At 45.3% G+C, this 24,267-nt stretch overlaps 1 protein-coding gene across 7 annotated transcripts; it reads left to right on the forward strand.

Annotated features, from left to right (window-relative positions):
- The first annotated feature begins 1,413 nt into the window (after nucleotides 1–1,413).
- On the forward strand, nucleotides 1,414–24,073 carry LOC147652506 (uncharacterized). Of its 7 annotated transcripts, XM_086892642.1 has the most exons (6): nucleotides 1,414–1,516; nucleotides 10,567–10,651; nucleotides 15,762–15,850; nucleotides 18,534–21,354; nucleotides 21,857–22,015; nucleotides 23,248–24,073. In XM_086892642.1, the coding sequence occupies exons 1-4, from the start codon at nucleotides 1,479–1,481 to the stop codon at nucleotides 18,736–18,738; spliced, it is 417 nt and encodes a 138-aa protein (XP_086748768.1). In that variant the 5' UTR covers nucleotides 1,414–1,478; the 3' UTR covers nucleotides 18,739–21,354; nucleotides 21,857–22,015; nucleotides 23,248–24,073. The 7 variants fall into 7 exon arrangements, 1 of the variants encoding a protein (XP_086748768.1); XR_015287896.1 differs by lacking the exons at nucleotides 10,567–10,651; nucleotides 15,762–15,850; nucleotides 18,534–21,354; nucleotides 21,857–22,015; nucleotides 23,248–24,073 and adding exons at nucleotides 4,419–4,554; nucleotides 4,756–4,826; nucleotides 4,918–5,015; nucleotides 5,521–5,713 and having other exon boundaries at nucleotides 1,513–4,274; XR_015287895.1 differs by lacking the exons at nucleotides 10,567–10,651; nucleotides 15,762–15,850; nucleotides 18,534–21,354; nucleotides 21,857–22,015; nucleotides 23,248–24,073 and adding exons at nucleotides 4,419–4,554; nucleotides 4,756–4,826; nucleotides 4,918–5,015; nucleotides 5,546–5,713 and having other exon boundaries at nucleotides 1,513–4,274.
- The last annotated feature ends 194 nt before the right edge of the window (nucleotides 24,074–24,267 follow it).

Here is a 24,267-nt window from a genome sequence, read left to right on the forward strand (position 1 = left end):
TGAGGAAAGAGAAGATTTTGCCTTTTTCCTGGGAGGAAAGCGGCGGGGAAGGAGGAGAGCTTTAAAGGGAGGGAGGGACGAGGCCGAGCTCATGCACGGATTTTAATCTGATCACTTCCCTGTCAAGCTAATCCCTGCCTGACTCAGATCGGACTTTTAGAAACGTGCCTGGAAACCAAAAAGCAAACCTCATTTGAATGAAGCACACACTCCGCAGCCCCCATCTGCAAAGGGCTGCAATTAAATGCAAAAAAAAAAAAAAAAAAGAAAAAAAAAAGGAAAAAAAAAGAAAAAAAAAGGGGGGGGGGGGGGAAGAGAAAATTAGCATTTTCCGCGGCCATCTGGCATGAGGAGCAGGCGATGGGGAACAAAAGGAGATTTAGGCAAAGGGGAGAGGCGAGTGTGCCATGGCATTGACCTGCAAATGAGCCTTTGTGAGCGAATTAAAGCTTCCCGGACCCCCCGGGACACCCCAAAACAGGCACCATTACAAACCATCCGGACAAAAACCCACTCATCAAAATTGTCTGCTTTTCAAGGGAGGGGGGAGAGGCCATTTAAATCTGCACCTTCCCTGCCCCCACCCGCAGTAATAGGCTGTTAATAGAGGCTTGGCGGGGGGAGTCGGCCCCCTGCACCCCCGAGCCTGCAGCCCGCTCTGACGCTATACCGGGGGGACACCTTAGAAACGTGCCTTGTCCATAAAACGCACCCGACACGTTATTTACAGCCCTAACCCTAAACAATAGGGAAGAAATAAAAAAAAAAAAAAAAAAAAAAAAAAAAAAAAAAAAAAAAAGGGGGGGGGGGGGCATTTGGTGATATATCGGCTTCCAGATGCTGTTTATTTAATTCCAGGGGAGAGGGGTGGAGGGTTGTTCCAAAATAGATTTCCAAAGCAATTACTAATTTTATTTTTTTTTTGAATGGAGATGATAAAGAGGAAAGGGACAATCGGGGATGCCACGGTCCCAAAATAAATGGAAAACTGCGCGGGTTAGAGTTTTTTTTCTCCTACCCCCCCCTTCCCCCATGACTCCTGCCTTTAAACTGAGAAAGCTTAAGGATTTGGAAGTGAAAGCAAAGATTTTGGCCCGGGGTAGATACATGAAAAGGGAGGGCGGGGGGGAAAGCCATCTCCCCCCATCCCCTCTCCAGAAAGGGAATAAGGACTAAAGTCGGGGGCCAGCTGGGGGAAACTTGTAAATGAAACGTGTTTCTTTTATGGTGCTCCCCCCCCGGGGGACAGCCCCATTATAACCCACCAGCCATACAGACTCAGCTGCCGCTCCCCCGGCAGGTACGCGGGGCCGGAGCGGCCCGGGGGGGGCTGCAGCCGGCCGGACCTTCCGGCCGGGCCGGGCCGGGGCTGCCGGGCACGGCTGGGCGGGCCTGCGGGGCCGGGCACGCACGTGTGTGCTGTGTGTGAGCTGCACGGCTGCACACGCACGGCTGCACGTGCACATGCACGGCTGCGCATGCACGGCTGCACGCGCGTGCCCGCGCCCCGCTGCAGGTGAGCGCGCTCCCCGCGGGCTGAGGGGGGGGAGCGGCGCTCGCAGCCCCCCAGGTGCCGCTCCCCCGGGGTTTGTTTGCAGTCAATATTCATGTGTTTCTGTCACCGGGGCGGCTCTTTTCACAGTGATCAGCCGGGCAGAAGGCTGAATGACAGGAGACTCGTGGCTCGGCTGCTTTGGGGAGGGGGGAGGGATGGATTCCAGCCGCCCGGCCCGCTGCCGGTGCGGGGTTTTGGGGGGCCCAGGCCCTGCGGGAGGGCTTGCCCGGCTGGAGGCCGCGATCCTGCCCTGGACACAAGGGCACAAGGCAGCGGCACCGGGTGCCTCCCGCTGCGAGCAAACAGCCGTGGCTTCGGGGGACCCCCACCCCAAAGGCAAAGACGAGTCCCCACGCACGGGGCCTGTGGGCTAGCGGGGCCGCGGGCCTGGTTGGTCACCCCCGTACCGTGTGCCGGGGGGACGCGGGGGTCCCCAGGCATGGGGTCCGTCCCTCCGCCGGGGTGGCTGGAGGCTCCTGGGGTCCCGCAGGGCAGAGGGAAAGCCCAGGGTGGCCGTGAACCGGCTGGCCTGAGCAGATAGGGTGGCACCAGGGCTGGAGTGGGGGCTACCAAAACATTTTTTGATTTTTCTGCACCTCGAGCAAGAGGAGACACGCAGCAGCCCGCGCCTCGCCCCGCTGATGCTCGGGGCAGCGCAGTGCTGTGAGTGGCAGTGTTCCCTTGGGGTTCGCAGCTCGGCCCCCCACATTCCAGGGTAATTCCAGGCTGTGCTGGCAGCGAGGGGCAAGGGCAGGAGCTGGGCTCCCAGCCAGGCCCAGGCACGGCGGGGGCTGCCCGCCGGAGTGGGGTGCGTGAGTCCCACCGTGCAGGAGCTGCGTTTTGTTCCCCCCCGCTTGCCCGGACTCCTTCCCCTCGCCTCACAGCGCTGTGTGTGCAGGTTTGGTTTGGTTTGGTTTGGTTTTTATAAAGTCCACAAACTTGTGATTTTCCGTGCAGCTTGTGGGGAGCGAATCAGTATGAGGGAGCACCCTTCTCATTGAAACCGGAGGTGAATAAATTATGAACAGGCGAAAATTGGAACAATGTCTCTGGGCGAGTGTTTTGTAGAGAGTTACTATTCCAGGCTTTGAAATCAATTGATACATAATTAGATTCCTCAAGAGAGGACAAACAAGGGCTGCCATTCACCCCCTCCTTCTCCCACATGCATCCCAAAGAGAGACCAGAGGCTTTAGCAGAAACCAGACAGCCAGCATTCTCCAGCACTAAAAACATATTCTGGCTTTGGGTGTTCATTTAACAAACAGATCCTTGAACCTTGCTTCTGTTTTCAGTTTATTTCGACCATGTTTCTTTGTGTTCAGTTCATTAAAACATGTCTCTTTTGAGATCTATTTTTACATTTCAAGAATCCAGTATTGTACTTCTGTGGTGGCAGATGGCCCTAGACATCCAAGCATAAGCTCTTTCCTGCTTTTTTCCCCCTCTTTCTTAGGTCCTTTCTGCGCTGCACTTGAAGCTGTGAGCAGCAACCATTCCTTTTTGCAAAGTCTGGGGCTGGCTCTCGATTCAGCGCAGGGTTCTAACATGTTACAGTCCCTGCTGTACCCTCGAGGTGTATTTTAAGCACAACGGATACTACTGTCTGTAAAATAAGTGCCCTCCACAGCTGGATAGATCCTTGTCACACGGGTGGCATGCAGGCTAATTTTGCATCTTTGCCTCATATTTGCCTCATGTTAATGTCCTGTGGTCCCCCAGATGAATTTGTTAGTGGTTAAGGTTGAGTTTCATTTTTCAGGGAGATAGAAAATACAGATTTGGGTTAGTAAAAGACAGGAAAAAAAACGTGTGATGATTAGAAAAAATATTGTAAAGGTTATTGAACAAAATAGCAGTGCCCCTAGCCAAGTGGACCACCTAATTAAAGGCAATGGCTTGGCTCCCCTGGCTACCCTTGGGATTGATGTGCTTAGCCACAACCACTTGCAAACCTGGTATCAAACACGGACCAGAGTGCTGCACCCATGAGCATAATTTTGGTTACATATCAATAGGACTAAAAAGACCTGTACCAGCAACAAGAGAAGCCTACCTAAGCTGCTGTAGAATCATTTCTTAGGTAGGGCAGCAGTATTATGGCTTAAAATAAGCTGAGTGTCTTGAAGACTTTACAAACAGAATGACAAATTCCTACATCTTATTAAGTCACGGAATCTTTAGCAGAGGGTATAGTAAATCTGAATTATGTATTCTTTGGAAGCACAGGCACAGGTAAATCTATGTCCTCTCCAGTAAAAAGATAAAAAGGCTGAGAGGTTTTTGTCCAAAGATATTTGTTGGGATAATAACCAAAGCAGAAGTACTCAAACCTATATCTAAGAGGACGCTAATCTTTTCTGTGCTTGCTGCATAGATGGTATTTATTTATGTCTTCATGTGTGTATGTGGCTACTTCAATATCTGATTTTCTGCGGTTCACTGTCTTACCTGAGTTAACCAACAGTCTACAGGCAGAGTGAGCTGGAAGACCTTGGTCACTGCAGGCAAGACAACTTTTTGCTGCTCCATGGATGCTGCACAAACACGCTGACACAGTCTGCTCCCTGACGGGAAAAGGGACAATTCCAGAAGCACACAGGCAGCGCTCTTCCTTGATGCCTGCTCCTGTATCCCAGCCTTGACCACAGCAGCCCTGCTACTCTGGAACAGGTGAACTGCAGGCTGGCTTGCTGCCTCAAGCAGTCCCTTGCTTTGAGTGAGTGCCCACCTTGTGTCCTGATACAGCCCTATCTATTGGCAAACTCTGAAAAACCATATGGATTGGACTTAGCCTCAAAGCTTTTTTTCCACCCTCCAGCCTTAGCTCAGAAATCTCAGCACACATATTTATGCCTTTCAGGTGGATCTGGACGGGAGAGTAATAAGTATAGAGCTCAGTGGAACAAGCTTCCATCACTGCTGTAATTCCTCTTGTGTTGCTGGCCCCAGCCACAGCATGGAGTGAGTGCAGCTGGGACCGCCAGGGTGGCTGGCTGGTATGAAATGCTTCTACCCCACCAGGGGAATATAAGAGAGGATGGCACAATCTGTGATTGCACAGATCGCACTGGCAATCACAGACTCCTCCAGGATGAGCCTGTTTTAGGTTTGCCTTGTGTCAGCCTCCAAAGTGCCCCAGGTTTTTGAGAGTACACAGGAGAGGAATAACACAAGCTTCTTCCTTTCCCCTTCACTAGGATCCTCTCTACATTCTGATGGGACTGCACTCAGAAATGAGAAGTGGCAGAAGAACTCACTGTGTTAGAAGGTATTGCCACCTCACTAAACACTTGGGACTTCTGCAAGCCAGAGACCATTCTTTTTACCTCCTTTTGAGTGTCTGCTCTCTCCACATTCAGAAGGTGCTGTTGAAGACAATTTTGGAGTGAAACAACCCACAGACTCACAGCCTGGATGGAGGGGAGACTTTGGCAGCTGTGAGCCAAGTCTTAGAGAGGTCAGAGAAAGACAGTAAGAACACAAAATTAGAGGGAAACATTCACAGGGCAGGGGAGGTTTGGGGCTTGTCAGGAAAGGAAAGAAGAAGGAAAAAAAAGCTCCGCAGATCAAAGCTTGATTAGTCCTCCACAAAAATGCCCAGGTCCTTCCAACATTTGCTTTTTTTCCCCTTCCCCATCATCCCTGCTATTGCTTGTCTTGGTGATTTGCTTGAAAATGTGTTAGACATCTCCAGATCTTTCACTGTTAGAAGCATGAAAATAGAGGATAGGTACTATTATCCACTAAGCAACACTCCCACAGTTAGCACAGTCCTCTAGAGAGACCTGCCAGATAATGGCTTTTGAGAGGAGCTTAGAGACATCTGGAGTAGCCATTTTCCCTCTTTGTACATGGAAAATAAAGATTAGCTAGGGCACAGGGAGGGGGGGGTGGGCTAAGGATATAATGAAGGGCAATGGATAAACCAATGTCACATTGCCCATCTGTGTGACTGGCTTCAGGTCTACTGCAAAATGTTTCATGCAGGCTCCCCTGAAATCCATGGATTTCTGTGCAGGTGGAAGAGCTCCCCATTGGTTTGTGAGGCTGAGGTCTCACATCACAGGCTCTTTGGGGTGGATTTTGTCTATAAAGCAGCTGGTGCTTTCCAAGTGGCAGATGCAGAAATAAATTTCTTTTTCTTTTTATGACTAAGTCTTTTCAAGAGTTTTCTTTGTATGACCTGGTTTTCTTTTTAAATTTTGATCATTTTCATGCAAAAGACTTATTCCAACCAATTCTGCATCAAGGACCACTAGAGTTTGGGACTGAGCTCAGTTGTCATTCGATGGGCTGCATAAGCCCACCAGAACGTGGAAGCTTCAGCAGTTGTAATCAGAGACGCTCACAAGGGCTGCAGGGGCGATAGTCACATTTAAAGCATCAGTGGCATGCTGGGGATGGCATTCCTAGACACGGTGTCTGCTTAAAAAGGTATTTGTGGATTTTGTAGTGTGGTTAGAGAAGAGATGCTCTGGGGGACAAAGCCAAAACTCACAACTCTTAGCGTGCGGGTTCAGCCCCGCACAGGAACTGCCCAAACCGCCTTACAACATAAAACGATGGAAAAATCACATTCGGTGTGGCTGCGGCCCGGGTGGGCAAAGGGCGAGACGGGCCGGTTTGGGAAATCCTTGGCTTTCCCCCGAACACCCCCAGCCCCCGCCGGGAGCGGGGCCGCAACAGCACCGCGTCGTGTGCGCTCCCTCTGCTGGCCCCGCGGCGGCCGCACGCCGGGAGGGGACAGACCCTCCCCGGGGTCCCGCCGCTCCGCAAACGCCAGCACAGAGAGCGCCCAGGCAATTCCTCCCGGCCAGGAGCATCCCCAGCGCAGCCCCCGCCCGGCTGCTGCTGGAGCGGAGAACGTGACAGCCAAAGGTGGAGGAGGATGGGGAGCTGTGGGGACGCGCTCCCTGCATCCCCCGCATCCAGGCATTCTAGGAAAAAATAGTCACTTGAGCCATTTTCCAAAAGTCTGCTTTGGAATGGACTCACACAGACACGTCGCTGCCCAAAAGCGCTGAGCATCCCCCTGGAAAAAGAGAGCTGAGGAACAAACGTGTAAGGTCGTACCATGTCTCACTACAATTTAATCTCCCAGTTTTGGGGGATAAACCCAAAGGCAGTGAGGGGATGACAAACAGAGGCTCTGACAACACTTTCTCACATGCTGCTGTGTTTCTGGGTGAAGAAATGTCTGAGGGGTCCCACTTACGCTCCTGTCGTGAAGACCTTAATCTTGAGCAAGAAACAAAGCTGCTACTCCAGACTCGGTAAACAGGGGTGTGGAGGTAACCTGTGCTGTCTCTGGTTACAAGATGGAAGAGCTACAGGTGGAAAAGGGGCAACAGTTAAGCAAGTCTGTTTTGGGACAGAGACACCTGTCCAAAGCCACCCACCAGGAGCTAAAGTCACTTATTCAACCCCAGTGAGATACAGCTCATGTGATGCTTAACGCGGCAAGTTTTACCAGCACCTGCAAGATGCTAAGGGAGGTGTTTGGGGGGCAGCTAATCATGCTGGAGTGAGGGAATAAAGATCTTTGTACTGCTCCTGTTCTCACAGCAGCTGGACTTCTCAAACAAGGTGGTCATCACTGGAACAGTTTGTATCTGACACCTTTCTAACACAGCACTTCAGAACTACCCTGGTTTTGAGATAAAGAGAACAAATTGCATGGATTTTAAAATTATTAGTTGAGATCATCACATGCCCTTCCAAAACCTTGACAGTTTTGTCTGCTTCTTTAGACCAATGAAGGCAATAATAAAGTTCTGACTAATTTTTATTTATCCATGCAGTTGGGCTAGAAGGATTGATTTCTCAAAGCTTAATTTCTATTCCACTGAAACATATTCCTGTATTTCATCTGTGAATTAACGAAGTTTGACCCTTGTTGCCATCCTGCTTCCCACCTGCTCCATTCTTCCCAAACTCCTCCAGACCCAGACTCCAATCTGACTGCAGCAATTAGAATAGAAATCACAGAGCAAGTGTTTTTTTTGGCCACAGAGCACACAACTCATTTAAATCTCCAGTGATAACACAGAAAATACAATGAGTAACCCTGATGATTTTTAAGACAAGTATGTACAGTTTTAATTTTATTACACAAAAACATCTGAAGTGATTTTAAAATGAGGGTAATGCTTTTTTCACAATAGCCAGGTGAGTGATAGCAAAATTAAGGTACTTAAATGTTGATTTTTGGATAGATTCTAAAACTTTAAGTGTCATGTTAGATAATGTTTCATTAATAACTCATAATTTGGCCAAAGAAAGGTGGCAGAGTTGTTCCAGGAGCAAAATCTACCATTATGCAAAACCAAACACAGTATTCTTAAGAGGAGTATTTAGTAAAATAAAGAGGTACCAAAATATACAGAATCCCAGACAGACAAGTGAACAAAAAAGTGACAGCACTGGTATTCAAACAGAGGAGATAAGGCTCAAATCTTAACAAATGCTGTTTGAAGAAACACATTAGAGGTCCAAAAAAAATATAGGACAACTAGTGAGGCCAACTCTAAGTGTGTAAAGAGAAATAATAAAAAAAAAAGTTTAATCGGAATAATATAGAACTAAAGTACAGGATTGTGACTGTACTTGGAAAACGTTGTTTCCTTATGGTGAGGACCTCAGCTGGTCCACAGTTTGGGCTGGCTGGTGCTTCCTTCTTGCCAGAATCCATCTTAAGGAGAGTTCAGGCTGGGTTCATTGAAACACAGGGACCTGACATTGCTGATTAGATATGAGAAACTTCCCTTAACATGTTTTGTGCAGTTGATTGTGGAAAGGGAGGAAAACTAAGCAAATGGAATTGCAGTGAATGGGTCTGTGAGAGGGGGAGCATTCCCAGGGTCAGTGGGGAGCCCTGAGATGAAGGAGAACAGAGGTGGATAGATTTGGGATCAAGACACTGCACTGTGAAGAAGGATATGCTAAAAACCTGTTCCAATCTGATCTGCCTTGGCTTCTTCCTAGAGGACCCTGAGCTGAGCAACTACTGAGAACCCAACAGCTGAAATTGTGCTCTGTCAGTAGCATTTACACACCTGCCAAACGGGACATTGCATGGCTCCCCTAGAGAGTACACCTGGTTAAACCCTAGCTGTGTACCTGAGGGTAACATCACAGATGAATGGGCTTTTTCTGGCAGCTCAGCACACATTTTCTGCTCTTGGTATTTTCCTGATAAAGAGCAAAGAGCAGTTTTCTCTACAAGAGACAAATCTACTTAACTAAGAAGTCCAAAGTATACCACAAGAAAAATACTATCCTAATCTTTCTTTACTTGTGTTTAACAGGGAAAAGAGATGATGCAGCATTTTGTTGGCTTCTCCATAGATAAACACAGAAAGATTAAAACATCACCCCTAGATAGGTGCCCCTCCATCCTCCTTGGGGACATGCTGCTAGTGCTATTCACCCAGGACAGGGTATTTTCCAAGGCTCTCTGCAGAAGGAATGAGGTAATGAGGGTAGCAAAGAGCCAGCAGGGAGGAGTTTTATTCATGAGGGTATTCCTGCTTGGCTGCCCCACACCTGTGAACATCATGGATCTGGCAAAGGGCACAACAGTGCTCAGAGGCTGCAAGCTGAAGTCAATTATGTGCCAGGTGCATACAAACCAGGTTTTGTCCACTTTCAGGATGCTTTGCAATCTGATCACACTTCCCACCTCCACCCCACCTGCTCAAATAAAGAGCTAAAAAGCTCCTTTTTGCAACAAAGCCCAAAAACTTTCAGTAATCCTATGCATTCAGAAGCTGCAACTCAGAAAACAAATCACCAGATCATCACTGGTGAAGTAATGGCAAAGCTGCTGTTTTAATCCACTGCCTTCCCTGTTGATAGGCTAAATAGCATTCATTTTAAACCACAGGGTGGTTGGTATATAGCAGCAAATTGCTGTGGCAGCCTTGTTTCCTGGGAGACATCCACCTTTATCCTATGGTCTGTGTAACCAGGAGAGTGCTAAGCCTGGCTCAGCTTCCACTGCATCTCCTAACAGTATTTTTACCAGCTCCAACAGGAGATATTCAGGCCTAGATTTATGCAATCTCGGTGAAAACTCATTTAGATGATGGCAAAAATTGCCTTTTTATTTGACCTGTGAGCAGTGAATCTGCCAGAGAGGAGGCATAAGGCAGCTGGAGGAAAAGCAGTCCTTGATTTGCAAAAGAAACATGTTGGTAGTTCTTAAGTTTCTATCCAAATCTTTATGGCAGGATAAGAAATGGAAGTGTCACCAATATTCCCAAGTCCATAGGGAACTACCAGCTGGACAGTCCCCATCTGGTAGGTTTCTCAGCATGCTCAGTAAATGCAAACACTTTTTGCCTATGTTTGAGATAAGTGTGTGACAAAAAGTCCATCTCTTAATACAGATCTCTCGTGTGTAAAATATGTGGATTGGAGTCTTTTCAGGTGAAAGAAGAGCTCCTGAGAGGAGCCATTGGCATCTACCTCCCCCTTTGTGGAGGACAGGAATACTGCAGTCACTGACTCTGCTGCATAAAGTTTTGAAGAAATACAAGTTTCTCTTCAGATAAACCTGCATTTTTCTATGCACACCTGGCTTTAAAGGAATCTACCCCTCTCAAGTGGTTACTTAGCAACTTCTCAAGAACCCATATTCAAAACAGTATGAATCCATTAAACACTTCCTTGTGCTGTTTTGCTGGTGAGAAGGTCTTCAAAGAGGAGGGACTGGACACTGATATTTTGAGTTCAGTTCAGTTGGTAGATAATTGTTCTAAACATGTAAACCAACATAGAAATAGGAAACTCTAACACATCACTTTGGCCAGTTAGAAATTGTATGGTTTTGTATGATTCCCCCTCCCCAAAAATATAAGCCTTTTTCTCCCACAGAGATGATGGACAACAATCTGACCCCTCCTGGCATTTCCTGTTTTCCTTTAGAGAGGTTTTGAAGGCTGGAGCCTGATCCATTCACCATCAGATGCTGGATTTTACACTGGATTAAATGTTTTCTTTTGCAGCGATATTATGCAAGCTTCACTGGCACGGGGAAACTGTTGCCATACATCTCAAACTAAGAACAGTTTCCAGGAATCATCCCTTCAGGTAATTTTGCTGCTAGAACTGTCTTGTATAGCAGTCTTCCCTCATGCTCCCTTACAAATGGGAGCCAAACTCATGTTGCTGTAACCCATCCCAAACAGTGATGCACTTCAGACCTGTCCAGTGGGTTTATCTCACAGTGTACATGATCTGTGTCTGCTCCCTTCATAAAAACCCTTTTCATTCCTGGAATTGTGATATGAGCTCCACCCTTTCCTGGAATACCTGCCTTGGTAGGCTTATCCAACAAACTTTAAATAAATGCTGTCATTTTGATTACTAGGCAACTTACTCCTCCCCAGCAGAGCAAATTCCAACCCTTTTCCAGTTGTTTTTCTTCTTTAGGTGTATGGGTTACCTTGTCATAACTTGTTTAGTTACTGACAGCTCATCACAACCAGAGCAAAACCATCATTCTCCTCTTGGGTATAATTTAAGCCAGCCTTTTGACCAGTACTTTAGACAGAACAAGCACTGAACAGCTGCTGTAGGCCAAGGGCAGGTGGATGCAGAGTTTACTCCTGTAGGTAAAATCTCTCCCAAACTCTATCTCACATTGCACTGGTAAATACAGCTACACTAAATAAAAAAAATCCAAATTAAAATAGTGTGAAGGCTCTTCCAATTCAGAATAGATTTCATTGTTGGTGCTTAATTTCCAATTTTGGCTGCACGCTTTCTAAAGCAATAGAAAACACTTGTTCTGCATGTCTCCCTTTCTGCTCACTTATCTCCTTGCCTGGATCACACAGATCTAGAATCCCTTACAGATTCCTACCTTGACCCTCAAAAGACTTTTTACAAGTTACATAATTCAAGCTCCTGTTTTTTTGGTGTAGGTTCCAGGGTGGTGTTATAGTGTCAGCACCAACACCACAGTCTGGCAGCAGAAACACACGTGCCTTAAAGAGTTAGTAACTCCTTACCAAACATCTCCTCTGCCTGCCTCCTCCTTCCCCCCATCTGCTGCTCATTTTCTTATCCAGCCTGGCTCATATCTTGCTAATGGTATGCCATTTGGTGGGACACACACTCAGAGTGAAGCCAGACACGTTTGCCCAGTCACGCAGGCTTTACAAAAGCATCCATAGTGATGCAATAATATAATAATTAAAAATAATGTTTACAAGCTCAGTCCAAAGCTTCCATGATGGGAGGGGAGCTGATGCCAATAATCTGCATGTGACAATGTGTAATTAAAGAGTAAGAGGATGATGGTTGCAGCTGTGGAGTTGACAAGGCTGATGCAGTTCAGGCTGTTGATTTTCTTTCCACAAACGTAGAAACCAGACTTTGGAGAAACTGTCCCATTTTGCAGGACTCTCTGCATAAATGTCTTCCATTAACTTCCACAAAAATGTGCCCTACAGAGCCCCTCTTGCAGATGACTGTTGCACACAGGTTCTGACAGCATCTGTGTGGGCTTTGAAGGACCTAAACATATCATCTGACACATGGATAGATGGACTAGAGAGTGATCAGCCGTGGTGTAAACGAGAGATCAGAGCCCGGCCTGGAGCGCAGCTGGAAACGGTGCCAGTGGCATTTCTGAGCTATTTTACAGAATGTAGATGCTGTTTTGTGTAGACATTGTCTGTAGTAAAACACACACAAACTGTGTATTACAAATGTTGCTGGATTTAAAAGTTTCCCGGAGAAGCAGTGCAAGTTTGTAAATCCGGAAAGAATATTACTGGGACTTGTTGAAGTGCTCAATATAAACTGTAACACACAAGCCATTAAAATGAGGATATTTGGCATTCAGAGTCACACATATGGGCCTTTCAAAACCATTCTTCTCGTTTGGCAGCTCCTACGGCCCTTGAATGATGCACAACCTCCTTTTATATGTTCCTGTAAGATGCTTCTGCAAAGTTGGCATTTTTAAAAATAAATCATGGAGGAGAAATCTTACCAAGAAACACAGATCTGATTTAAGGGAAACTTTGGAAAATGACTTCATTTGCATGATTACTTTTGCAAATCCTATCTGATATCTGTGCTTTGTACTCGGTTTTTCATTTCTGGCTGCTTCTGGACGTGCAAATCTGGAAGCCTACTTCTTTGAAGCAGCCCTGAGCCAGGCTTTGCAAGTGAAATGTCAGTGCTGTCCGAGGCTGGGGACACTTTCTGTGCTGATAAGCACCTCCTCTGAGTGGCCAAACTGATCCATCTCCCGCTCTGACAGTGCCATTGTCTAACCTGACTGTTGAGCGAGGCTTTAAGGCTAAGCAAAGGATAAAACCCTACAATTGACCATGTCCAATGACTGCCTCCATCATGTGACATTTCCTCCACGTACATAAAGGCATAATTGACACTTTGGACCTTGCAGATGTTTTGCAATTCATTTGGTTCCCACAAAGATACCAGAAAGTAAGTCTCGTGAACTGGCAATACTGTGTTTTCCTCTGAACACGTTCTTATCTCTAAAAGGTATTTAGATGCAAATTGCATCATGTCTCACAGCCCCACTTGTTTTGTTTTGCTTTTTCCTCTAAACAGTCTGTGCCATGATTATTTTTTTAAAGTATGAAAGTATTCAGATATTCCTGGAAAAAACTGAGTACCTTTGACTTAGATCACACGCAAACAGCAGCATATTCTTCCGCCCTCTGCCCATGGCACTATGCTTTATGCTTCTTAATTTAATTTGCTTTTCTGACTCTTCAGTGATCCTTTCCAAAGAGAAACCTCTTTGCTAAGAGGCCATTTGCTATGCTGTCAATGAAACAGATCGTATGAAAAACTGGTTGGCTTCATCTGGCTCTCAGAGGTTTGGACAAAGGAAGAACAGCACGGTCAAGTGTGGCCCTCAAACACTACACAGATATCTTAGTACAATCCTAGAAAAATGCTCACTTCTCCACTTCTTCATGTATTTGAGCAAAGCTTTATATACTCTGTACCTTGTCCGTCCTCTATGTAAAATTGGAAAGATGAAGGTTCCCTCCTGGTTCAGCTGAGCTTTTTCATGTAAGCAGCCTTTGCTTTCACAGATGGAGACCCCTTGGGCTTTCTTTTCACCCCCTATTTGCTCCTAATTAGCCCCCCTGAAGTGACAAGACAGTAAAGGCAGGGATATTGCAATATGCAGGATTTGCCTGGCTCACCTTTCTTACTCTGGATGCAAGAAAATGGCAACTCCTCTTTTCCTCAAGGGAAATAAAACCAGCTCCTTTGGACAAACCCTTCTAGGCTGAAGTCTGCAGGCAAGAACTTACAGAAGTGAAGTGAGTTCTCTCTTCTGCTTCCATACTGCATCACTGTGCTGTATCATTTGTGCCTCTGTGTGCCTTCACTTTTCTTTAAATAGTTATCAAAAATGATATATATTTAAATATAGAGGTATATATAATTTCTCTGGTGATGGCAAGCTAATGCCTAAGTGAGACAAATTGCTGGGCTCAGCAAAGGGTAACTGGGTGAGATCTATGGCCTGTATCATACAGAAATTCAGGCCAGATGATCTAAAGGGCTCTTCTGGCTTTAAAACTGATGAAATACCAGAGAGGGAGAGATGTCCTGAGAGTCATGAGGACCAGTTCCTTGCCTTTGCAGGCAATCACAACCTATCACCTCTTCCAGAAATTGATCAAGTGTCACCTAAAAGCTTGGAGGTTTGGTTCCCCACATTTTCACCAGAGTGTTGTTGCACAGAGGCCCTTCTCTGATGTTTAGAAACCTTAAAAAATATCTATTAGTGGACAACTTTTTGTTCCACTAATAATTCCACTGTTTGACAACACATTTGTTCTCATACCAACATTGCCTTTCGTGTGAAACTGCAATTGTCTCTCCTGTATGTTTATGGAAACCAGCCTTAGCCTTTTGTTCTGTTGGGTTAGACAGAGAAACTCCTGACACAGGCCCTTTAATTCCTCTGACCACCCTTGTCACTCTTCTGCTCCATACCACGTTCAGGAAAAACTCATCCAGCTCAAGTAACCAGAGTGCTCCAGTTAAGGCTCAACACTGGGTGCAGCTTCCACAATTCTTATAGAAACACTTCACCTTACCGCATGGAGGGCAGAGCACCTTTTGCAGAGGGGACAGCCTGCTCTGGTTCACTTTCAACTGTTCTCATGTTCTGAGAGATGCTGAGGCACCTCAGAGCTGCAGACTCCATCCCTGGAGGTGGGAGGGCTGTGAGAAGTGGAAAAAAGCTGCACAGCTGGACCCCTTTTGCAGTCCATGTGACAGACCTGGGTGTTTGGACCTTCCCTGAGCACTCACAAACACCTGAAGCCCAGGTGCTTCTGCAGCTTCCCAGCTGGCTCTGCCTGGTTGGCTGAGTGGAAGGTTTTACACCTACACAGGTAATGCAGAGGCTCTGGTGGAGCAAATTGCTGACAACTTTCAACACTTAGACAGGAAAATAGGAACTCTGTCCCTTCCTCCTCACTGTTGAAAGCTGCCAAGAAAAACACTGCTAAGCCAGGCTTGCCCACGATTAGCTCCTCCTCCTCTTGTACATGCACCCTAGTGTGGTCTCTGTTTTATGATCAGATGCCAACTCAAGCATGTGATAAAGCAAATGCACTTACCATGGCACACCTCACAAGCAGGTCAGGGGCAGAACATGCTGCAACTCAACACTGAATTTCATTAGAATATTTAAAACCAGGCTCAGGGTTGCATCTCACTGTTACTTCCTGCCACCAGTCTACAAAAAAAATGTTGTTTCACAAGGGGAAAATCCCCAAATTTTTTTCCTCTTTTCCTGATAGTAGCTCAATTTTAGACAAATGATTTAAGATTTGCCTTTAAGGTCCAATATCTGTATTTTACAAATGTTACTTTGAAAGTAAAATCTCCATTTATAAATGTGTGAAAATAATGTATCAGACTTGATGTTATGGCAAATTAATCACAATATCTATGTACATAGTTATTATTATTTCATACAAGCATACAGAACACCTCTTCACTGTTATTGCTGGTTTTCTAATACTCAACCTGAACCTGACATGCAGTGCAGTATTTTGGAGTTACTCATACCTTGACTGAGGCCTGCAGTTAAGCAAGTTTTGCTTAGGCATCAGCTGTACTTTCTTAGTTGTGTGTTTTTAATGCTTAGACCTCATGCTTGATGTTTTACATTTTTGTACAGGTATTTTCCACTCCATTGAATGACCAGGCTACTTCATGCAGATCTAAGCAGAATGTGGGGGGGATTTTGTCTGGCTGTGACAATTTCAGGTACGTGAGGAAGGTATCACTGCTGGTATAATTGTTCTGTAATGGAGTAAATGATTCAGTGGGGCACATGTCTTGTAGTGGTGGAGAGAACACCTACTTATTTTTGCTGATTAAGATTAGCTTGCTGAAACAGAATTTTAGATTACCGTGCATAGTGCTTGGCCATGGTTATAAGCCAGACCTTGGCTTTTCAAATAAGTGAAGAAATGAATGCTCAAACTCCAAAGTCACATCAAAACAAACCCCACAGAAAATTAAAGGGAAGGTGAACCCCTCGTTTTTATTTTTTTTTCCCCAATTCCAAATAGTTTCCCACAAGAAAACATCCAGAGACCTCCAGTCAATGAACAGAGCTACTTCTTCAGTGCTGACTTCTCTACGGAGGCTTTAAGTTTTTTGGGGTCTGGATTAAAAGATGTGAGCACCTAAAAAAACCTGAAACAGAGAAATAAATAAAGTCACCTCAGTGCTTCACGGGTACCCTGCCTTTTGCAAATGCATGTCCAACCACAACCTAAATAATTCAAACCATCGTTGTCAGGCAGCAGCACAGCTCTCCTCAATAGGCACTTGCCTTATCACTCTACAGCAGATGCTTCAGTCAACCATTGGATATTGAAAACATAAATAATGAAACAAAATTTGGAGACAATGGTTTCTGGGCCGGGGACAAAATACTGATGGATATTGTCAGTCTCGGTGTAACCAAGCAGCAAAAGCTCAAGTGACAACAATAGGGAGGAGAAGAATAGGGACAAGTGAGGAGCCCTGAATCTCAATAAGGCCTGGAGCTGCACATGCTGCTGTTACCCTAGAAACTAACCTCTCCCCTGAAGAGGTTTGCTGGGGCATTGTCCGGGGGACACAAGATGTGTCATACACCAGATGGTCGTGTGCTGTATAACTCAGTTATCTGAGTGCTGGAGTGGAGGAATGCACGCTGCCGAGCGCTCCGGAGGGCCGCCCAGGGCACCATCTGTTCTTTCAGACCCAAGGCACTGCTTTGGCGTTGGCTTTTTTTTTTTTTTTTTTTTTTTTTTTCTCCTTCCAAGAAAGGAGGGGAAAACAAAATTAAAATGATTCACCATTCAGCAGGGAAGGGAGAGAGAGAGAGGAAAAAAAAAAAGCGGCTTAATACAGTTGCCATATCTTGCTTTCATTTAGCTAATTTTATCCCTGGGTTTTATGTCAGGTGAATTGCTTTTTTACGCCTGGGAGAGCAGCAATTATTTCTCTCTCAGGAGTCTATCATTTATAAATAAAACCCTTTTGAGACCTCATCGGTCATTTACCATCTGAAAACCCCCAAATGCTTTTAGCCATATGTTCTCCAAAGTCGACCCTCTCCTCCCCAGAGCTCCTTGCAAAGGTTTCGGCAATGCAGGGGAAAAAGCATTTTTCTTTTCCAGGAATTGTTCTCCCCTTTGGCTGGGAAGGGGGGAAGGAGGAAAACAAAAAGTCAGAGCTGAAGCGGCGGCATGAAGGACTGGCGTAGGAAGGAAATGCTAATCACGGGCTGTGCTGTGCCAAGGAGCAATGACTAACATGCCTGAGAGGGGCAGGCACCGGCAAACATCCCGGGGCTCCAGTGCCACCAGAGCCAGCCCAAAGCCTTCCTGCCACCTGCTGGCTTTGGACCCAGACCTGAACCAAGTTGTGGAAATAGGAGAACCAAATGTAAATCAGAGTTCAGGACACTTCAGGATACTTCAAAGGTATATTAAGGTGCTTAATACATTTGGGTGGAAGAAGATCAAGCCAGGGCAGTAAAAGTGATGCTGCAAGAAACAGGGACTGAAATGTGTGTGCTTGGGGCAGCACGTTTTGCTTTATGACAAGACCTGTCTTTTGGTGCACCTTTCTGCTCCCCAACTTCTGGTTTCTGTCTTGTGGCTGCAGAGTATTCTCCCACTTCTCAGCACAGGAGAGAAAATAAACAGAAAATAAAGTACTGGCTTGACTGCCAACTGAAATAACAGGGAAACATTTGCAACCATTTAAGCAAAGGCACTATTTCAAATCTGCTCCATAATGGCTGCAAGTGAGCACACGTGGTGGTGACTGCAAGTCTGCAGCTCCTGCAGCACAGGCTCAGGAGGGATTCAGCAGGGGAAGCACATCTTCTGTCATTCAAGCTTTACCAGACATGATTAAAAAGATGTTGTGGGTTGCAGAAGACTCCCTGGTGCAGTTGTGACCAGTCCTCATGGGGGTAACTCCTACCTGATCGTTCCCAAAAGTGATCTGAAGGGCATGAATCCCTCTGGCAATCAAACCTGCATACAGCCTTTCAATGAACAGAAGGAATTAGGAAAAGAGACATAATCAAAGGAAATTTATAAGCAGCATAACAGCCAAAGATGCAAATCACATTCAGCCAAACTGAATCACATTTATGTTTAGCTTCCATGTTTAGACAGCCCAGTTAAAAATCCAATTAGGTGACTAACAAATTATTAGGCAATGCTTAAAGAACAGATGATAGCATCTCACAAACTGCTTGTAACCCTAATCCTTCACATGTCATTATCACTCTTAGAGCATTGGTACTGCTTGTATCAACTCTAACATGTTGATATTTAAAAACTAATAATCTGTATAATCCTAAGGACATAACATATAGCAAAACCGATAACTCAATTTATTTTTCTCCTTGCATTCTTGTTTTTTATTTCCCTGTTAGATTGGCTGTGCAGAAAGCAGCAGTGATGAATTTCAACACAGCTGGCCTTAAAGATTGTGTGAAATGCACAGACACTGGGGGCTCGGTGTGTGAGGCTCCCAGACTTGGGAAATTACGGCAAGAAAATCTCTATAGATTTGTCTGCACACCCCTGCTGGGAATTTGGCCCTCTCTGATCCAAGACAGTTCACTGAGGGCTGCCTAGCCCGCTTTCTGCACCTGGCTGAGAGATTGACCAGCAGCTTGATGGGGTCGTGGAAGCTTTATTCCCTTTGTTCCATGGGTGTCTGCCACGGAGAGCCAAGCTTGGATTAACCGAGCCTAAATCCCTGGGCAGCCTGCCAGAGCAACGCTAGCTCTGAAGCAAACGTAGCTCCACGAGGGTTTCAAGTCTGGATTTATAGATCAGCTCTTCTTAGGTGCAAATCCACAGGCAGAGAGCACAATGCCTCATGTCAGATCCCCGGGAAGTCTCTCCCAGAGGCAGCAATTGCCGGCTCACGCGGGAGCGTCGTGAACTTGGACAATGCCACTCTTTTGGGCCAGCCCTTCCCCAGCAGTGCTCCCCTGCCAGCCATGCAGACAATCTCTCTTTGGACACCGTGCTGTGTTACCCTAACACACGTGGGCATGGTTCCTAGTGTCCCCATCCAGCACCTGCGTGCTCTTTGTTGCAGCACCAAGCATTTTGATCTTTTAAGTCACTGTCATTGGAAGCAATGTGAGGAAAAGGCTATTTTCCAGCATCTTTGAATTGCTGATCCAAAGGCAAGGTGCATCAAGCCTTGCAGGAGCCAACAAATCCCAAGAGCATGCCTTCTGCGTGTCTCCTCCTCACCCCAGGAGTTGGAAGTGGTCTTCTACTCCAAAGTGAGGGGTTACCTTTCTTCCAGACCTCTGTGTTTGGGTAGGGAGAGAGAGGACTTTCAGCCCAGTTCCTGTGAAAACAAGGTTAATGCACTCATGCTGTGTTTGTTTTGCCTCCCCCTAATAACTTCTGAACCTGTTGGCCTTGTTCAATTCAACTTGACAGAAGGATAGAGGTCTAAAAAATAATTAAGTTCTCAGAAGTTTTGTGAACATAGGCACTGATGTGGAAGACAGAGTGTCCTGGTGTTGTCAACATCCTCACTGAGGAAAGGCTGAATCATGGATCCACGTCTTGTTGAGCATTAGGGGAATGACACAGAAAACAAACCTGCAATCACAAAAGAAAAGCTTCAGTTGAAATTCACACTTCTTAGACATCAAAGTCAGACCACAGACAAGACCAAAAAAGCCAGAGTTCAGAGAAAGCCTTGCTGGTTTCAACCTAAACCCTACACCTCCTGGCAATTCCATAGCTCCATCTTGGGATGTAGCTAAGTGTCACCTCCACATCGTACTGACATAATAACCTGCTGCCTTCATCACAGCTGCAGCTGCTGCTCAGGACACCCAAGATGCAAAACATTACAGAAGCTATTTTAAATGGAATGGAGGTGATTTTAAAGGCTGCTCTGTGTTGTGTGTGTGCAGTGGGATTCATATCACTGAAGTGGAAGGAAATACCCCTAATCGTTGTGGCTTGAAAACACAAGTGGCATGCAGGAATATTAGAAACCAATAGTGTGAAAACTGAAATGGGAAGCAGAAACTTGTGAATTCACATGGTTCAGTGGCTCTGTGACCATGAAGAAAGCAATGCTGCCTACAGGGCTCAGCCCAGCTTCCACTGAAAGGCCATGGAAAGACATCTTTACTACACATTTTCAACTTCCAGAGGCTTACACTGACCTGCGTGGACTGAGCAGTCCCACTGCAGGCAATACACAACTCCAAGCCAACATAAATCAAGTGCACATGTACATTTTCATGTGAGCTGCATCATACCTTCAATCTTTTTCCTTTTCTTCTTAATGCCTCTCCTCTTCCCAAACCACCACCCCAGCAGTAAAACCCATCTCAGCAGGGTACATGAGGATTAGCTTAAAACTATTTTAACTTTCTCTCCTTTAAATTCCCAGAAAATAAGATCTTCCTGTGTTTTACTTTTTAATTTTTTAAAAAAGCAGCTTATTTTTTGCCCAGTTCATCAGTCTGGAATATTTCCAGTTTCCTCAGAACTGATGGGTGCTAAATCAGCCCAGAGCTATCTGCTAGCAAAAACAAACCTTAATTTGCAGTAGTAAAATGTCTGTTTAATCCACTGACATCCAAAGGTTTCTGCCTTAGTGAGTATTTGAGCATAGCAGTGGCCCATTGTGTTATTTGAAATGAACTTGCTTTAAAGCAGAAGAGTGAAAGTGAGTGATGGCCAGGCTCCTGATCTCCTTTTGTAAGATACTATGTTGAAGGGGACCTAAAACTCAGCCTCCTCTAACTCTGTTGGTTTGGCAGCAGGCACTTTCAGCTGAAACTCCTTGGGCTCGGAATAATTAAGGGTTTGCCTTTAGCAGGACTCCAGGGTGGGTGATTATTTATCTGAGAGTGGTACCTCCAGTCCCCAGAGGGCAGGTCCCTTTGTGTAAGCACTGAGCAAACACACAGAAAGGGGCCCTCCCTTCCTGAGGAATTTGTGGTCTAAACAAACAAGTGGGCTGAGTGCAGGAGAGGGGGCGGCAGATGTGGCCAGGCAGGTGAAATGACTCGCCCTGGGGTCACACTACAGATTAATGCTGATGCCAGGCAGTGCTTCTGTCTTTTGAATCCCAATACAGTTCCCTCACCAGGAACCCAGACTTTTGCTCATGGACTAAAACTCCTCCCCTGAACAAATCCTCTCCACCTCCCATGGATTTTCCTTTTTGCAGACTTGTACATCGTCTGCCTCTGCTGCAGGGTAAGCTTTTTTTTTTCAAGGTGGTGACCTTATGTTGGGCAGCCCCGTGTTTTGCCTCTTCCCCTATTCCTTGGCTTCCTAGCTTCCAGATCTGGCATCCATCTGGCATCCCCCTGCTAGGCTGGGGAAGCTAAGCCAGCTTAGTTTATTTTTTTAGATGACTATTTTTTAACTGACCTTTATTTTTTTCAGCAGGGATGAGGGTCTAGGCCTAGCTTACAGCAGTCTTGAAACGCAAACTGCTACTGAGCTGCTCTAAGAAGGAGGCTTCTTTTGCAGCTTCAGATTAATTTATTTTAACACGGCTCACAAAAATGGGGCATGAAGTTAAAAAGTCAGTATTTGGTTCACCTTACAGTTTCCTTTGCTCCCCTTCAAGATACTTACAAACATTTCCTACCCACTTAAAGAAACCCCACTCTGGACAGTTTGGCTGAACAGGAGACACCAGTAGGAAAGGTTTCAGCAGGAACACATATTCACTTCATGCTGGTTTCTGCAGGCTGCTCCAGTGTTGGACTGCTCAGCTCATCTTCCCCCTGCTGCTCTGTGCCAGAAAGATGCTGAGGCACCTGCTTGAGGAGAAGTCATTGAGATACGAAGCCCCAGCAGGACAGATGATTCCAGTCAGTCCTCCAAGCAGAGGCCAGATCTGTCTCTGGTGAGTTCTTGGGGATGGCTGGCTCCAGGCAGCTGCACAGCAAATTTGGATGGCTCATTTTATAACATCCCTCTTCAGCAGGGAAAATGGATTGTCCGCTTTTCCTTAGGGTGAGGTGGATTGTAAGGCTTGAAGTAGTAGATCTCAGAGCTTTGTACTTTCTGAAAGGATCAGCTGGACTCAGGTGAGGAATCACTGACCTCACAACTGGCCACCAGCCCCAAAAAAATGCAAAATCTGGTGATTCCAATGAATCTGGTTCCAATGGAGACTTTCAGATGGTTATAGACCAACTGACAAGAAAGGGAAATTATGTTTTGCATTAAGTGCCAGACTGTTATCACCAAGATTAGGTGTCAAACAGAGAATGGAGGTATGGTCTTGGGAAACACAGGCAGGAATGGACATACTTTCTGTTTAAAACAATGCCCCTGGAAACACACAGACCTGTCTGCTTTCAGCCAGGGCTACATGACACACCTTTCTCTCCAGTCATCCCAGCTGATAAAGTGCATTTTCTTTTATTTCTCTAGTGAAGAATCAGCAGAAGGCTTACAGTCATGCATTGCAAATAAGGCATATTTACACTGTAGAGTGGGCTAAGAGAGAAAGGAGAAGAAAAGCCATCCACTTTCTTGTGTATATCCAGTGTCTGGATTTTAGAATAACCAAAAGACATGGCACTCTTGTCCTGTATTTTATTAGGAAATTAACAGGCTTATAGATAACCTGAAATTACATAGTGAATCTCATTTTAAAAATATTCAAAATCATAGAATAATTTTGATTTCTATGAAAACATAATGCCCTGATACAATTCTTCTTTATGCCTGTAAATTTCTACACCCTTAACATTTATGTATTGTACAATAGAGAGGCTGGATAACTGTAACAGAATCTGGAAATACAGAATATTTAATACAGGACTTTCTCTGCAGTCCAAATGAAAGAGACAAAATGTTGGAAAGAAAGCTCAGAATGTGAGAGTTCCCTATGAGAAAGTTCCCTGTGATCTCATTCATTATGCATCAGTATTTCAGACTGGTAATATTGGTCAGAAGACTGGCAACACTAACTGCTGTGCCAAGGTATGAGGCTTTAGGGCATCCCCCAGGAGAGGGAGACCACTGTGGGCTACAGCCTCTGCAGTGAGGGGAACGGGGTGCACTGGATGTGTAGGATGCTCGAAGTGCAAGAGCTGATAAATGTGTCTACATCTTTCCTTTCCCCAGCAGTTTGAGCCACGTTGGACCACCACCACGTTGGACCAAAGAACTTTTCCTGAGGCTTTCAGCTTTAAAGACTGATATGATTCAGGTGCTAAGTCCCTGCAAGGGTTTAGTAATTTCAGCCTTAGTAATCAAAGCCCAGCTCCTACTCACGTGGTGTGTGTGAGGACTCACTCTGAGCCAATGCTGTTGGTTTCATTGCAGTCATCATGTGGGCAAGTGTGGTTCAGCCTCATGGGTTGTAGCTGAGGCCCTCAAGTCTTTAAATAAAGAGCTGGCACTTGTCAATACCAACTAACTCTTGTAGGGAGATGAGTTTCTCAAGAGATTATTCATGAAAACATTAAAATTGTCATATGTGCTGTGTGGATTAGAGATGCTTTCCTGAACTGAAGCCTCAATTCCTGTAAGGATTATGGATGTTCTTTGAGTGGCCAGCTCAAACACTTGACCAGGGAAGTTCAGCCACTTCAGCCTCTTGTATTATTCTTGGGTATTTGTAAGCTAAAACCCAGCATATTTAAGAAGTAGAATGCCTTCCTTTTAAAATGCTCAGGACAAGTACATTCAGACCACTGTGTTTTCTATTTATATATAGATTCTTTGGCAACAGTTTTCTAGAAACCAGAATGATTTTTTGCTATATAATACTTTATTGTCTCCCCATGAAAAACTGATATCTTAGAAAATCTATAGCACTTTCCACTATAAATAGTACTGTTCCAGATTTAGGATTAGTTCCTCCCTGAAGAAAAACAGATTTGAAAAATCTGCTCATTATCTGATAACTGTTTATGTAGTAACACTAAAATAAAACAGAAAAAGAAAATCATTCAGTACATGGTTTGTTATTGTCTAGAATGTTAGTGTATGTTTATACAACAAAAACAACATAAGTTATCCTAGTTTGTTTTAAAAACCTTAGTAGTAGAAATAAATTGCTATCTGCAGATTCATAAACAGAATGCATTTTTTTCCATCTAAGTTCAAGTATTATTAGAATATTATTATTACTATTATTAT

This window comes from Cyanistes caeruleus, chromosome 6 (genome assembly GCF_971803275.1).
Source record: "Cyanistes caeruleus chromosome 6, bCyaCae1.hap1.1, whole genome shotgun sequence".
NCBI classification, from domain to species: domain Eukaryota; kingdom Metazoa; phylum Chordata; class Aves; order Passeriformes; family Paridae; genus Cyanistes; species Cyanistes caeruleus.